Source organism: Stylophora pistillata, chromosome 8, assembly GCF_964205215.1.
Source record: "Stylophora pistillata chromosome 8, jaStyPist1.2, whole genome shotgun sequence".
Taxonomy (NCBI): domain Eukaryota; kingdom Metazoa; phylum Cnidaria; class Anthozoa; order Scleractinia; family Pocilloporidae; genus Stylophora; species Stylophora pistillata.
The window spans coordinates 27,269,737-27,283,569 of NC_142526.1; the positions used below are offsets into that span (position 1 = coordinate 27,269,737).

The 13,833-nt window shown below is 38.0% G+C and overlaps 2 protein-coding genes across 3 annotated transcripts in view; one reads left to right on the plus strand and one right to left on the minus strand.

The window, feature by feature from the left end:
- Window positions 1–2,226: 2,226 nt before the first annotated feature.
- On the minus strand, window positions 2,227–8,183 carry LOC148725709 (uncharacterized). Its single transcript, XM_088731644.1, has 3 exons — window positions 7,798–8,183; window positions 4,177–4,297; window positions 2,227–2,981 (listed from the first exon to the last, which is right to left on the minus strand). Exons 1-3 carry the CDS (start codon window positions 8,137–8,139, stop codon window positions 2,389–2,391), a joined length of 1,056 nt encoding a protein of 351 aa, XP_088587770.1. The 5' UTR covers window positions 8,140–8,183; the 3' UTR covers window positions 2,227–2,388.
- Window positions 8,184–9,384: 1,201 nt separating this feature from the next.
- The window catches only part of LOC111322623 (WD repeat and coiled-coil-containing protein), a 9,560-nt gene continuing 5,111 nt past the window's right edge, over window positions 9,385–13,833 (plus strand). The window contains exons 1-2 of one of the 2 annotated variants that reach the window (XM_088730115.1): window positions 9,385–9,904; window positions 11,648–12,173. In XM_088730115.1, coding sequence (XP_088586241.1) covers window positions 9,387–9,904; window positions 11,648–12,173 — 1,044 coding nt within the window. In that variant the 5' untranslated portion in view covers window positions 9,385–9,386. The remainder of the gene's footprint in view (window positions 9,905–11,647; window positions 12,174–13,833) is intronic. The other variant, XM_088730114.1, reaches the window with a different exon arrangement.

A 13,833-nucleotide genomic window follows, 5' to 3' on the forward strand; every position in this document is an offset into this window, starting at 1 on the left:
TCGCGTCAAATTATTGTCTTTCTGTATCTAACCATAGGAAAACCACCCTTCGATATTGTTGAAATTTGTGTAAAATAACGTTTATACGAAAAAGGTGCGCATCAATTTTCAGCCAATTTTCAGTCAATTTTCGGGTCTCTTCGTCAATTGAGAGGTTATCAGTACCTTAAGTAGCACATCTTGGCTATAGAGAGGGAGTAACCTGATCGAGGTCCCCCCTTCAAGGGTGTTTCTGGAATCTTATGCTCTACTGGCTGCCTTTTCTTTATTCTCCGTTTTCTTTGTTAGTCTGCCGGTAACTGTCAACGCTCATCAGGGAAACTTTGACGATTTGAAACGTAACACGATCAATTTGAAAACACGCGCCTTCGATACGGATGGTCATCAATTTTAGTATCGCTCACAAGTTGATGCATTTTTTGCAAATTATGGAACCTCTCTGCACTGACCATCAATACAACTTCAACAGATCATTATTCATATGATCGCGCTATCTTTCATCCGCCCGGTAAACATGCACTTTAGTTTCTGGTGTACATTTATCAAATGCGATCCTACTCGTTTGACTAAAAAGTTTTCATTACCGGTTGCGGATTGTCGATGATTTAAAGAGCCCCGGCAAATGAGGCCGTCCGCCATTCCGACATAGGTTAATATTCCTCATTTATATCTATATTTATATATTTTCTTTCTTGACCCAATCCGGTGCTAAAAACTCTTTACGCCAACAGTTTATGCCATTATAATAATGGGTTTCGAGACGGTCGCCTGGTAATCGTTTCCCCGAGTATGATCTCTAGCTGGCCGACAAGGAGTAACTCTCAAACTGGCTTGGGGGCCGAGTAACTTCTCCCCGTGAAATTCGCCTTTTTCATTATTGCTGTCTTTTCAATTTTTCCGCCTTATTATCATCTTTTTTATCCAATATTTTTTTACCTCTTTCTTTCTTTTTTTTTTTTTTTTTCGAGAAGTCTTTTTCGGCCACTTTGGTATCATTTTCTGATATGGTTTTTGTACTTCAGTTGTACATTTGTCAAGTGCGACCCTACTTGGTTGACTACGGCAATTACTGATATCAATAGACCTTGAATTATTCCATGGACAGCAGCATCTTGCACCTGCACCATTTTTTCGTATCTGACTCATTTCTATTCAAATTCCTTGCCGTAAAGATATAAAACTAATTGCCAGTATATAGGAATACAACTCGATAACAGGTTTTTTACGAAAAAAAGGAATTGATTCATAACCTTTGTTAAAACAAAGACATCCCTGCCCTCTCACGTGCCATAGAATGCAACCATTTTATTTATTTTAAATGTTTACCACATACAAAATTTAAACTTTGTTTCCTGGTTGAGAACACATTACAGAATGCATAATCTTATTGTAGACCTTTCAGTTAATACCTCATGACGCCTGCACTCTATAAAGAGGTCACAATTTCATGATCTCTTGATGATAAACAATGATATATACTGACAGAAACATGCAAGATAATAAGCTTCTGACACTTATAGCAATACGTCTTCTTATGAGTTACAAAGCTAATATATAAGTTGATGTATAATAAAATATAAAATAAAAGTGAGAGTGTGTGAGTGAAAATCGGTTATAACGGTTGTTTTTTTTTTGTTTTGTTTGGAAGTGTTGAAGGCCTCAAAACTTGGGATAGCCATTAGGGATTGAAGAGTTGGAATAAGACCTCTACAGCTAAAAAGCTCTAAGACCCATCACAAGCCAATGACTTCACTTCTCTTTGGTATAAAACTTTAATTTACAATATCCTCAAAAATCCTCACGCACTTATTGGTCGAGAGCCATCGTCAATAAGCTAGGTTATAGATCATAAAAATGACGTATCGTGTCACGCAATGCGCACGCACGTGATTTTCCGAAAACTTTGATAAAATCATAATTTTATTGCACTGAAACCACTCGGCTGCGCCTCGTAGTTTCACTTTAGTTTTGAACTTTGCTGACTTCATTTCTATGATCAATAAGGTTATAGACGATGTAAAATTATCGTCAATTTGTTAAATAGTAGACAGTTTTGAATCAGGACGACAAACTCTTTAATATTCGTGTTATATGGTCACAACTGCGTCCTCCTGTCTCCTACATCAATCTACAATTCTTGTTTTATAACTAGCTTAGTTAAGAAGCGTCGAATAATAAAAGTTGTTTTACAAGTCTCTTGATCGTGTTATTTTGGTTTTATGACACCCAATCGAACCATCTTGAATAACTATAGAGAAACATTTTTAATGCTCACACACTTATACTCCACCTTTAAAAGGCGAAGAGTTTGAGACAGATTATCAACTGCACTACGAGCTTGAAAAAAAAAACTGAAGCCATGAGGGGCAGCTTCTTTGACGTTGAGTGTTATTTTAGAAGTTTTCTGCGAACATAAAGCGTCAGACCGATACCTGATCTTGGGCCGTGACAGGCTGGGTCATAAAGAGCGTCCACGCCAAAACTGTCGACGCCAGAATACGTAGGATTATGTCCAGAAGCACACATACCATGTCCGAGACTTAGGGTTGACAGACAATCACAGTTATCGTCATCCAACAGCACCGACTTGACTCCGTTCTGCACACGGTACATGAATGCACGTTGATCATTCTTCGGCTTGCTACCGTTCAGCACTTTTGGATTCCACGCAAGTATGCTGCCTACGCTCACCCCATGGTCAACCTCCTGGTGATCATGAAAGGCCCGCCAAGCTGCACTGGCTGCTGAAGCGTTAGAAATGAAACTCCACTTGTATGCAGTGTCTTCTGAGTCAACTGCAAGCATTTCAGTTTCATTTGCTTTAGCGTCTGAAGGGAGTCGACCAAAGCAGTACGGATCACTCGGCTTGCAGTGACCAAATTCGTAAGCAAGGACGTCTATTTCATTTGACGGCCACGTGATATCAACGTCATACCACCAGAAGGCTGTCCAGTCTCCATCGGCGGAAGGAAGAACTCGACCTATGAGTACAAACAATGAACACGCTGAAAAAGAGTTGATGTACCGCCATGCAGGCCGGGTAACCAAACGGGGCCAAGGGTATGTGTGCTTCTCCCTCTCTAGTTTGATTTGAAAAAGTAACAACTTTCGTAGCAGTAGCTCAAAGGTTCTCTTATCGAATCTATTGATTCTGTGGTAATATCCTGATTTGCTTCATGATTCCAATGACACGATACCTTAACCCTTTCACCTCCAGGATCTCATTAGTAATTCTCCTTACCGTCTGCCTTACAATTTTTATGATGTTAAGTTGGAGAATTTTGTATTTGATCAACTGATAATCTTCTAATTGCTGTTTTCTTTATTCTCATCTCTTGTCTGCTTGATATTATATTGATGCTGTAAGGAAAAAATTCTGTCTTGATCATCCATTGGAGTAAAAGGGTTAAAAGTCTTCACCTTACCACTACGGGAGTTAAAAAATTTTGCTGACACTCGTCTTAATGCCACGTTAATTCATAGTCTTTGCCTTCTATTTATGATTCACACGGCTTTCAGAATCCTCTCTCATCAATCATGCATGTGGCATGTGTTGATAAGCCAACTCTAACTTCTGTAATCATGTTGTGAAAAATATGTAAGCAGATTAATTCGAAGCTCCAACATTACCTTATTACCTTCCCCCCCCCCCCCCCGAAACTCACTTGTGATCTGGATGTCATCCGTGCACCGGGGTAGGGAATGCGAACCTTGCACTAGGTGGGGTGGGGAATTTGAACCAGTAGTTTCACTTTCAAAATCAGGATGGCTGCAAAAGTTAGCATGAGCGAACGGCTTAGAAGACAAATTCACATCGTAGAATGATGCTTACATGCAAAAAATCAAACAGCGGCGCCGAAAAACTAATACATGACTGCTAAATTCGATTCTACAACATTTTTTGATCACACAAAGAAACGTTCAATAATAGATTGTGCTTGAGTCGGGCATTTGAACGCAACTTTTACCCAACATTTTGGGGCAGGGATTTGAACGAAGCAATCTTCGTGAGGGCAAATGCGCGGTGGGGAGGGGGGGTTGCCTAAGGGGTTTCCCGGTGGATTGCCCGAGGGTGGGATGTTGAAGCTATGAATTGATCGACGCATTACATCAAACGCAAACGGGAACAATCTGGTTAAATTTTTTGTTTTTGTAAGAAAAACCATTTCAACACACCTTCTTGGCAGTTTTTTGAAACACTGTATCGCCAAGGGCAACGACATCGGTAGGTGTTCTTTTGGTAGTCTGGAATACATTTTCCCCCATTCAAACATGGTTCATTGTCGCAAGTCGGGCTCTGCGGTCAAGACAGGCAATTTATGTTACCAAGATTTGCATCGTTACAACCACTTAAATATACTTACAGGCTTGAATCCCAACCGGTTTCAGCATTCAAAAGTTACTCAGTTTGCTATTTCAGAGTAAGATATGAACAGTAGAAAGCTTGAATTTGCAGAGCGACTTTTCAAAACAAATAAGTTTGTCTCCTCATTAATAGCAGTAGCTAAATACTCTCTGAAACCTTCAATCACCGGCATCGCCTGCAAGGTCTTGGTCGGATTACAGATTATCATTTATTTCATAGATACTGAGATTTACACACGACAAAAAGCCCGCGTAAAACTAGTACGTTAAATCCATTAGCCAATAGGAAACGTGAACGATGAATTTTCACTAGTGAAAAAACGTCGTTCGCCCAATCACAAACGCGAACGACGAAAATTCACTAGTGCAGCCCTATACGACAGAGCTGAATAATGAAATGCTACGTCATCGGGTATGCGGTGAACAACGCGGGCTCAAGTGTCCTAATTCTAAAATTTAGCGAAATTAGCGGAAAATAACAAGGGCTGACCTTTAAAACCGAGGAACTCTGTTTTCGTCGAAGGCACTTTCCTATTTCCAAAGGTTTAAAGGAGAAAATTATTTTTTGAAAATTTTTAGGGGGGTGTACCAAATTTTTGGAGGTTGTTCTGTAAAAGAAAAGCGGCAAGGAAAACGACGCCTCGAATCAACAAAATAAGAAATCAACCATGCGAACGACTCAAAATCCGTGTTTCAGCGGCAAAACCTGGCGAATGCGTACACGTTATTCAGCTCTGTCGCTCCACACATAATCGTGGCCCGCGAGTTTCAATCCGACTCTTGAATCCAACATGGCTAGTTCAAGGTTTGCTTCTTTGGAAGGTTCCATTGAGACTTTTATCGAAGAACAAGAAAACCAGAACACAGTGAAGAAAACGAAACGAGACGTTGCTTTGTTTACAGAGTTCCTTCAAACAAAAGGAGAAGCACGAAGTGGAATAGCTGAAATTCCTCCCGCCGAGCTGAATGAACTTTTGAGTGAATTCATTTTAAGAGTTCGCACAAAAGAGGGACAAGATTACGAAAAAGCATCAGTGGAAGAGAATCAGAGTATCCAACGACTCCGATGATGACTAAGTTATGTACACTGTAAGTTTGCCTTGAATTTTCATGAAAGTTGCAGACTGTTTTTGACTGATATCGGTTAAGGTTTGCAATGTGTTATTCAGAGTAAAAGCGTATGACGCTGCGTGTTTTCATGATTTAGTGACATTCTGATTTACGACATTTATGACTTGTAAATCTAAGTCAAGTTTTTTTCTCCAAAAGTTGTAATTTACGTCTACATATTTGGATTTGTTATCTTCGTTACACATTTCAAAAGACAAAGAGAACTTTATATTTTGTATAGGCAATCGCATGGGGCCGAGTAAAATTAGGGATTAATATCACGTGTGTTTTCGGAAGTTGCTGAAATTGCCCGAGTCGCGCAGCGACTCGGGCAATTTCTGCAACTTCCGAAAACACACGTGATATTAATCCTTAATTTTACGAGGAACCATGTGATTACTTGTTTATAATATAAGGGGCAAAATGTTTTCTTACTGATCTCGCGCAAAACGGGACGCCATTGTTACAAAACAAACAGAAATTTCTTTACCTTGGCAGCCGTTGCTAAGCGATTTTCAGCCGATCATTTTCAAGTAATTTTGCCCGGGACACTTACAAAAATTAAGAAAATATGCCCTCTGTCTTGACTAACCACAATTCAGTAATTTTTCCCCTTATATAATAAAGGTTATAATAGCAATTGAATGGTTTTCCAAACATGCGCGCCCAAACTGATAAAATTGACCAGCAATTTTTCCTTTCAAAAATCTCAATATCAATAAAATAAACAAATTACACCATGGGAAATGCTTTGTACGTTTACTCGTTCGTTTTCTGATACTCATCGTCGAGTGAATGAAAATCGTACGTGTGCATTTTCCATGGAGTAATCTCTATATACCACGTGGATGATAAGTGCTCTCGTCTGATTAGCAAGTAATATTCATTTTCGAGGAGCCAAGAAAAAAACTTAAGACCGAATTTTTCTCGATGGAATTGCATGGCAACAGGTTTTAAGATTACTTAAAAGTTACTATAAAAAAAATTCGACAAAAATATTTTCATTTTCTTATTGACTTGAGCAAGATGTCACCATGTTTTTTGCTAAAGGTGACTTCTGTTTTTTTGTTTGTGTTTTTTTTTTTGTTATACTGTCTTAATTATGTATCGCTGTGGGCCGTTTAGTTGATTTGTGGTAAATGAAGAAATGATAGAGTTCGTTAGACTTATGTTTTGCGATTTTAGCTGTCTTGTTAAGAAATTAGGAAGCGAGGGTTTTCTATTTTAGTTATCTTACACTAATGACCTCTTTAATTAATGTTGCACAAAACTGGAAAACAGATTAAATATTTAAGCCTTTCCAGTTAAACTAATGAACAAGGGTAAAATTCAAATGTATTACTAATCATCTATGAACATAAGTTATTAAGACTCTTGATGCCTTTATTATTCAAGTTCCTTTAAAAATTAACCATCTGTAGAGCTGAAATGTTGCTTATCATTTTTCAGAACTCGTTTTCACGTGTGATGCATATATTTGTTTAGAAAAAGCGAAATTGGTATAGAAATTTACATTTGAGCAAAACGGATATATTTTCAAAACTAAATCGCACGCAAGGCAGTAACGATAATCAAGCTACCAGCAGTGCGGTGTGTAGAAATAATGTTTATGAATTGCTGTTATGATAATAATTAAAGTTGTGAATTTTGGTATATCAATAAGGACTTCAAGTTAAAACTTTGGTAAAACGTTTGACCGTGACTGCTATTGAATAGAAAAGCTTGTAATTATGTGCACGGTGCGTGCGATGATGGTGCGATTAATATATTTGTAGTCGAAATGGTTGTGAATATATTGTTAATGAATTTCCAGCTCCTGCTGATTAAATAAAAAAATAGAAGTTTTAATTCTTGGTGTTTGTCTTGAAATCTTCTTTTTTAGAAAAAAGAGGTAAAAAATCAGGGTGCGTATCATACACGGGTAAATATTTTAAACATTTGCTTAAGAGTCGTAAAGAAACTTAGAACTTGTTGACCAAATTTTCGCCTTAACGGTAATCGGAAAAAGGTTCTTTGAAGGAGGGAGGCATTGCGATTTTCAATTTTCCGGTTTGGCGTTTTAAGATCGCTTTTTCGGTTTTTGCGCCAAAAAACTTCGGGTTTACGGTTTTTAGCATTTGGCTTTCGGTTTACGTCGAAAATACTTATGAGTTTTCAGATTGGGTATTCAACAATGTGGTTTTGGTTTTTCTTATTTGGGTTATGGTTTCTCTTCGATCTGAGCAGCAAGTAGGCGCCTCCACCGATCTTGAATATCCGTGAAACCTCTCAATCCCCCACTTGCCACCCCTGTATCGGAAAATGGGCCCAACTTCCGCTTACCTTTATCGAGAAATGCACAAATGTCTCATCGACCATCATTTTTTCGGGAGAATCGTACTTGTTAGCCTCCAGTAGCTGACACTCGTGACCCCCATTTCCGCCATAATTCAGTGAGGTGCATCTTTCGTGAACCAAACATCTCTCTAAGCATTCTGTGTACTCATTTGTAGTGCTTGACTGTAGCTGGTTGGTATGCAGTCTTTGCTTCACGTGTCTGGCAAAATTTGCGAAACTTATGCCGTTTGCAGAATCTCTAACAGCTTGCTGCGTTGTCGAGGGTATATAGAAAAGAAAAATAGTAAAAAGGCTGCAAATAGTTGAAATTGGCTCCATATGTGTCATAATCAACGATGATCTTCTGGAAACTGGGCTTGAAAGCTCCGAAACTCCTCATTAGAATCTAGGAAGTAATTCTTGACGTCATCTGTAACTGTGGAGACAAACAATGGCGTAATTTGCGTCAAACTGTTGTCTTTCTGTATCTAACAATAGAAAACCACCCTTCGAGATTGTTGAAATTTGTGCCGTATAAAAAGTAAAGGTTATACGAAAAAGGTGCGCATCAATTTTCAGCCAATTTTACGGTCTCTTGGTCAATTGAGAGGCTATCAGTATCCAAAGGGGCCCATCCTGTCTCTCGGAGAGGGAGTAAATTGATTGAGGTTCCCTTTTCAAGGATGTTTCTAGAATCTTATCCTCTCCGGGCTGCCTTTTCTTTATTCTCCGTTTTCTTTGTTAGTCTGCAGGTAACTGTCAACGTTTGTCGGGGAAACTTTGTCGATTTGAAACACGCGCCTTCGATATGGATAGTCATCAATTTTAAGTATTGCTCACAATTTGATGTTACTTTTGCAAATTATGGAAACTCTCTGTACTGACCATTAAAACAACTTCAACGGGACGTAAATGATCGCGCTATCTTTCATCCGCGCGGCAAACATGGACCCTAGTTTTCGATGTACTTCAGTTCTAAATTCGTCAAGAGTAACCGTACTTGTTTGACTAAAAAGTTTTCCTTTCCGGTTGCAGTTTTGCATTTCATTTTTTTCCTTAGGAGGGTTGAGACCCAGCTTTCCCCAAGTGCGACCCATGTTTTATTAGAGACAAAGCTGCGAGACAAGAGCCGGTGATTCAAGTGCTTGTCTCCCAAAACAATTATCGTATCAATACAGATGAAACTCCTCTTCGAAAAAAAACGCCGCCCTTGATGCTGATTGAAGTAAAATTAACCACGAACGCCGCATCTATTTGGAAGAATGCGGTGTTTATTTCAGGGTCATAGGGAAAAGAATTCAAATGCATTTCAACTCGTCAGTCTGAGTTATCCTGTTTCACATATGAAAAGCATTACACATTTGATGATATTGACATGTTAAAATCGCGCACGACAAGTATCAAATTATTATCATCAATAAAGTCAGACAATTATGATTATTTCCTAGCTTAAAAATGACACATAAAAGTTATGTTTCTGCCTGACATGATTATTTAGCCGCTCTCGAAATAAACGCCGCCTTTGTAAATGTTGAACTCGCAATCTGTGCCTCTAGGCTAAATGGGTCTGGGTCTGATTAGTGTGCTCGCTGGGCATGGCGGGAATCTCTACTACCATGGCGGCAGAGTTTAAGCTTGGAAGATGCAAGTTGCTGAGATCGAATGCCGATTATTTGCACCAAGTCATTCAAATTTACGACGAAAATAGCGAAAATGAACAGTCAGGTGAGCTATTATGGACTGATGGAGAAAAATTGTGGTTGTCAACGGTAAAGTTTACCCGCAACAGCGAAGAGTTTTCAGCAAAGGAACGCTTTTTAGTTGGAGAATTCGAAAGTCTTGTTATAGGAATATCATGCAGCGCGCTGATCAAGCATTCTACTGGGTATTTCATTGCCGTTGTTCTAAAGGAAAAAGTTGTTGTTTTGTGGAGAAAGATCGGGGAGGTTAACGTTACTGTGGTGAAAGATTACTTTGTAAACTGTTTACCTCGAGGTTGCGAGTGGCATCCTCATGCTCCAATGCTTTCTGTACTCTCCAAAACGTCAGCGGTATTATTATGTTTTTCGGAAGAACACGACTGCAACATCATCTCTATAAAAACTTCACACAGGTAAGCTGTATATGAACTCATTAGCAAGACAAGAAAGATTTGGTAAGCTCTACTGCAGGATAACAAAATACATTTAGTTACCGTAAAATAATACAACATGTAAACCGGAAAACACAGTGTCTTGATACTGTGCATTGCAGTGTGAAACGTTGACTAGCAACAGAGGAGATTCCATTTATACAGTTGATGGATTTTTCTGAGATTGAATTACCATAGAATCGACATTTTATTTATGAGTCTGACTCACAGTTTTATGATCTTTATTTAGTTGGCTTTCTTTGTGTGTTTGGCTTTGTTGCTGCCGAATTTCCTAGCTTGGTGGTCAATTGACCAAAAGGATTTTAATGCAGGGATTCTGAAGCTGTCAGTAACATTCTTCTTTCTGCAAAGGAAAAAATCACAAACAGCAACAAACTAAAACACAATCAGCAACAACATACAATGAAAAAAAGAATTACTGACTTAACCCTTAAAACCCTAAGAGTGATCAGCATCTTGTTTCTCCGAACAGTAAGACCACTGAATCATAATTATATTAAGATCATGATAATAAAGTGATCGCCAACCCAAGAAGCTTTGATTGTTAAAAAAATCCCCTTGTCAGCACCAAAGGAAATTGTATTTAGTAGGACCTTGTGAAGTGGTTACCCTGTTTTAAGTGGTTGGTTGTCGTAGTCCCAAAAATTTTTCCCCTTGAGTACTGTAATTTTCACCTCTATTAAGTGGTCACCCTTAACTGAGTCGCAACAGCCTGTTTGTATTGTCATCCACCTGTATTGAAGGGTCCCTTAAAGCAGAACCACTTAAATAAAACTAAGAATAATCTCTTGAGTCAATTTATATTCCATGTTCATCTCCCAGAATCAATGTTAGCACTTTGAGTTCAAATGTCCTAATTGCATATCTATCACTTTCATAATTGGCCGTCAGATTAACATTCTTTTGTTTAAATTTAAATTAGCCTTTGTGGTCTCATTCTCCAGTACAAAATTCAAGAGAATACATTATCTCATGCGAGGCTAGAAAGGCTAATTTGAATTTAAACAAAAGAATATTAATTTGGCAGCCATTTATGAAAGTGGTCAATTGCAGATTATATTTCTTTTTAGGACTGTTAGGACAATTTGGCACTTTTTGACACATCTAACCCCTGTTCTGGGGAACCTATAATCAGCAGTCAACCTATAGTAAGTGGTTACCCCACCATTCCCTTTGTGTGACCACTTAAAACAGGTTTGACTGTATCAGGGTGGTATCTAAGAAAATGGCCTGCCAGTTGAGAAAGCCATTCAGCCAGCTGTGTCCAGTCATTTGAAACATCTTATCTGTGGGGCAACCAAGCTTTTAGTTTACAAAATGGCATTATCCAAAACAGAGAGACTGTATAGACCAATTAAGACCAGTGAATTCAAATAACACTTCATTTCACCTTTAATAATTCTGCGGCTTAGATGTAGTTTGGTATTTATTTTTGCATTTTTGTTTTTAAATGCAAAGGGTTTCTTTTACTTAAACTGTAAAATATCAAGTTTCATCTGTTGAGCAATTACCAGCCAAAACTCAGTGGGCGATTGCCTCTTTCTCAGCTGGCAAATTTTGTTGGCTGCTGGTGCTTAGTGACAACCCTGCTGTATACAGAGAAGAGTAGGGAGAATATGCATTTTAATGTTAACATAGCTTTGCAAGGAACCACTCACCAGCCATAATGCGCACATTTTCGCCTTTCTTTCGTTTGGTTTTTAGAAATTTACAGACTTGTGTTTGGAGTGAGGATGGTGGAAGTCTTGCTGTAGCAGTGGAGGAAGGTCTGAATATATTTTCATGGAGAGATCTCAACAAACCTAATCACTTTACTTGTACACAATGGAACAGTCTTCAAGTGGCTGGTAAAGTTAATTGCATTGTTCCTTGGAAAACATCTTCATTTATCGTGGCTACAGAACTTCCTCTGGATAAGCTATGTTCTTATACTGAAAGGGATGGTGATCTTTTTGAGATGGAAAATTTTCGAGATTCTGATGAGAGCAGAGGCATTGATTCAAGTGGCACTTCTGTTGCTTCTTCAAAAGATTTTGATTTTACCCTTATTGCTAAATGTGCTAATCAAGGTGAAACTTCATTACTACACCTGAAACTAAAGAAACCACAATCTGGAACCTCTGAAACATTTGCACAGATCATTGCTTTATGTCTTGAGGATGTGAAGCCGAGAGAAATCTGTAGGACCAGCATAAAAGGACTTATTTCTCCTGATTTGTTGTTGTATCAGGTTTGTATTCTCCTAATAATGATAATAAATAATAATAATAAATAATGATAATAAATCTGAGAAATCTGTAGGACCAGCATAAAAGGACTTATTTCTCCTGATTTGTTGTTGTATCAGGTTTGTATTCTCCTAATAATGATAATAAATAATAATAATAAATAATGATAATAAATCTGAGAAATCTGTAGGACCAGCATAAAAGGACTTATTTCTCCTGATTTGTTGTTGTATCAGGTTTGTATTCTCCTCATAATAATAATAAAGGACACAGTAAGAGGTTGATGTGCTGCATACATTAACATTGGCATTATTTTGTTTAAAAAAAACAGACTATTGAGTATCTCTTCATTTAGTAACTGTTCAATTCCTAACTGGCGTGAATAACATAGTTACAGGCTAAGGCTATTTTTTGAAGAGAATGTTTAATAATAATAGTAATAATAATAATAATGAATATTTATACAGGATAGCCCTTCAGTGCAGGAGCACTGTTATCAATGGGGTCCTGTCTAAGTAACATAATATAAGGATAAAAACTAAAATAAGATAAGAATGACTATGCACCTAACTAAATGCCCTCTGCAAAAAATTGATCTAAAGACTCCCTAAATGGTACCCTACTGCTAATTTGCTTGATTTTTAAAGGTAAAAAATTAAACGCTGAGGCTCCTAAAAAAATAAAAACTTTTCCGAGCAAAGTCAAGTCTCACTTTCGGCAGAGCAACGGTGGTCCCTCTGTTCCTCGTATTAAAATCGTGGGTTAACAATTTAAAATATTCTTTGAAAGGACTACAAACAAATTTAAGCAATCAAAAACAAATAAACAAGCCTTTGTCTTTAAAAAATTTTCAATTGTCGGTAGACTGATTTCACAGTTTAGACATTTTGAGTTTTGCAGAATAATCCTGTGACTACGTTGTTCCAGGTTTCTTATTTGGCACCTTCGTGTCTCTGACCAACCAAGCGTAATTTGACCGCAATAAGTGAATATGGGCATTATCATTGCTCTGTAGATTCGTTCAGCACTTAAGGTGTTAGTGTTAGAACGGATTTGTCATAATAAATTCACTCTTCCTGCAGATTTCTTGTATGTTAAATGTAAAAGTGCTTGTCAAGATTCAATGTAGGGTCCAGATAGACACCTAGGTACTTGTAATTTGTAGTCGTGTCGATGCGAGATCCATTTACTGAGAGGTTTAGTTCTTTGCCATCAAAACCACTTAATCTTTTTACTGTTCTGAATAGCATTACTTCAGTTTTTCCTTTTTTGAGATTAATGATAAGTTCGTTATCTCGAAACCAGGAGGCGAGGCTATTGATGTCTTCGCTGAGGTTGTGTTGAATGATATCCAAGTCTTTCAAGGATGTGAAAATTACTGAGTCATCTGCGTAGGTGATAATCTTAGAATAACGGAGCAGCTTGTGGACATCGTTAAAATGAATTAAAAACAATAACGGCCCGAGAATACTTCCTTGGAGAACACCTGTGAAAACAGGGTTAGGTTCTGACAATACTCCCTTAAATTGAGCGATCTGGTTTCGGAGGAATAAATAGTCCGTAAACCAGTTCAGTTCATTATCCTGTATTCCATAGCGAGACAGTTTTTCCAACAAAACGGAATGACTGATGGTGTCAAATGCTTTAGATAAGTCAATGAAG

Excerpts from the sequence above, each read along its gene's own strand:
- LOC148725709 (XM_088731644.1), bottom strand. The coding sequence starts at position 8,139 with ATGACACATATGGAGCCAATTTCAACTATTTGCAGCCTTTTTACTATT. Across the intron at positions 4,298-7,797 it reads TTGTGCATTTCTCGATAAAG|AGCCCGACTTGCGACAATGA; the intron begins GTAAGCGGAAGT and ends TCTTGACCGCAG. Across the intron at positions 2,982-4,176 it reads TTCAAAAAACTGCCAAGAAG|GTCGAGTTCTTCCTTCCGCC; the intron begins GTGTGTTGAAAT and ends TTGTACTCATAG.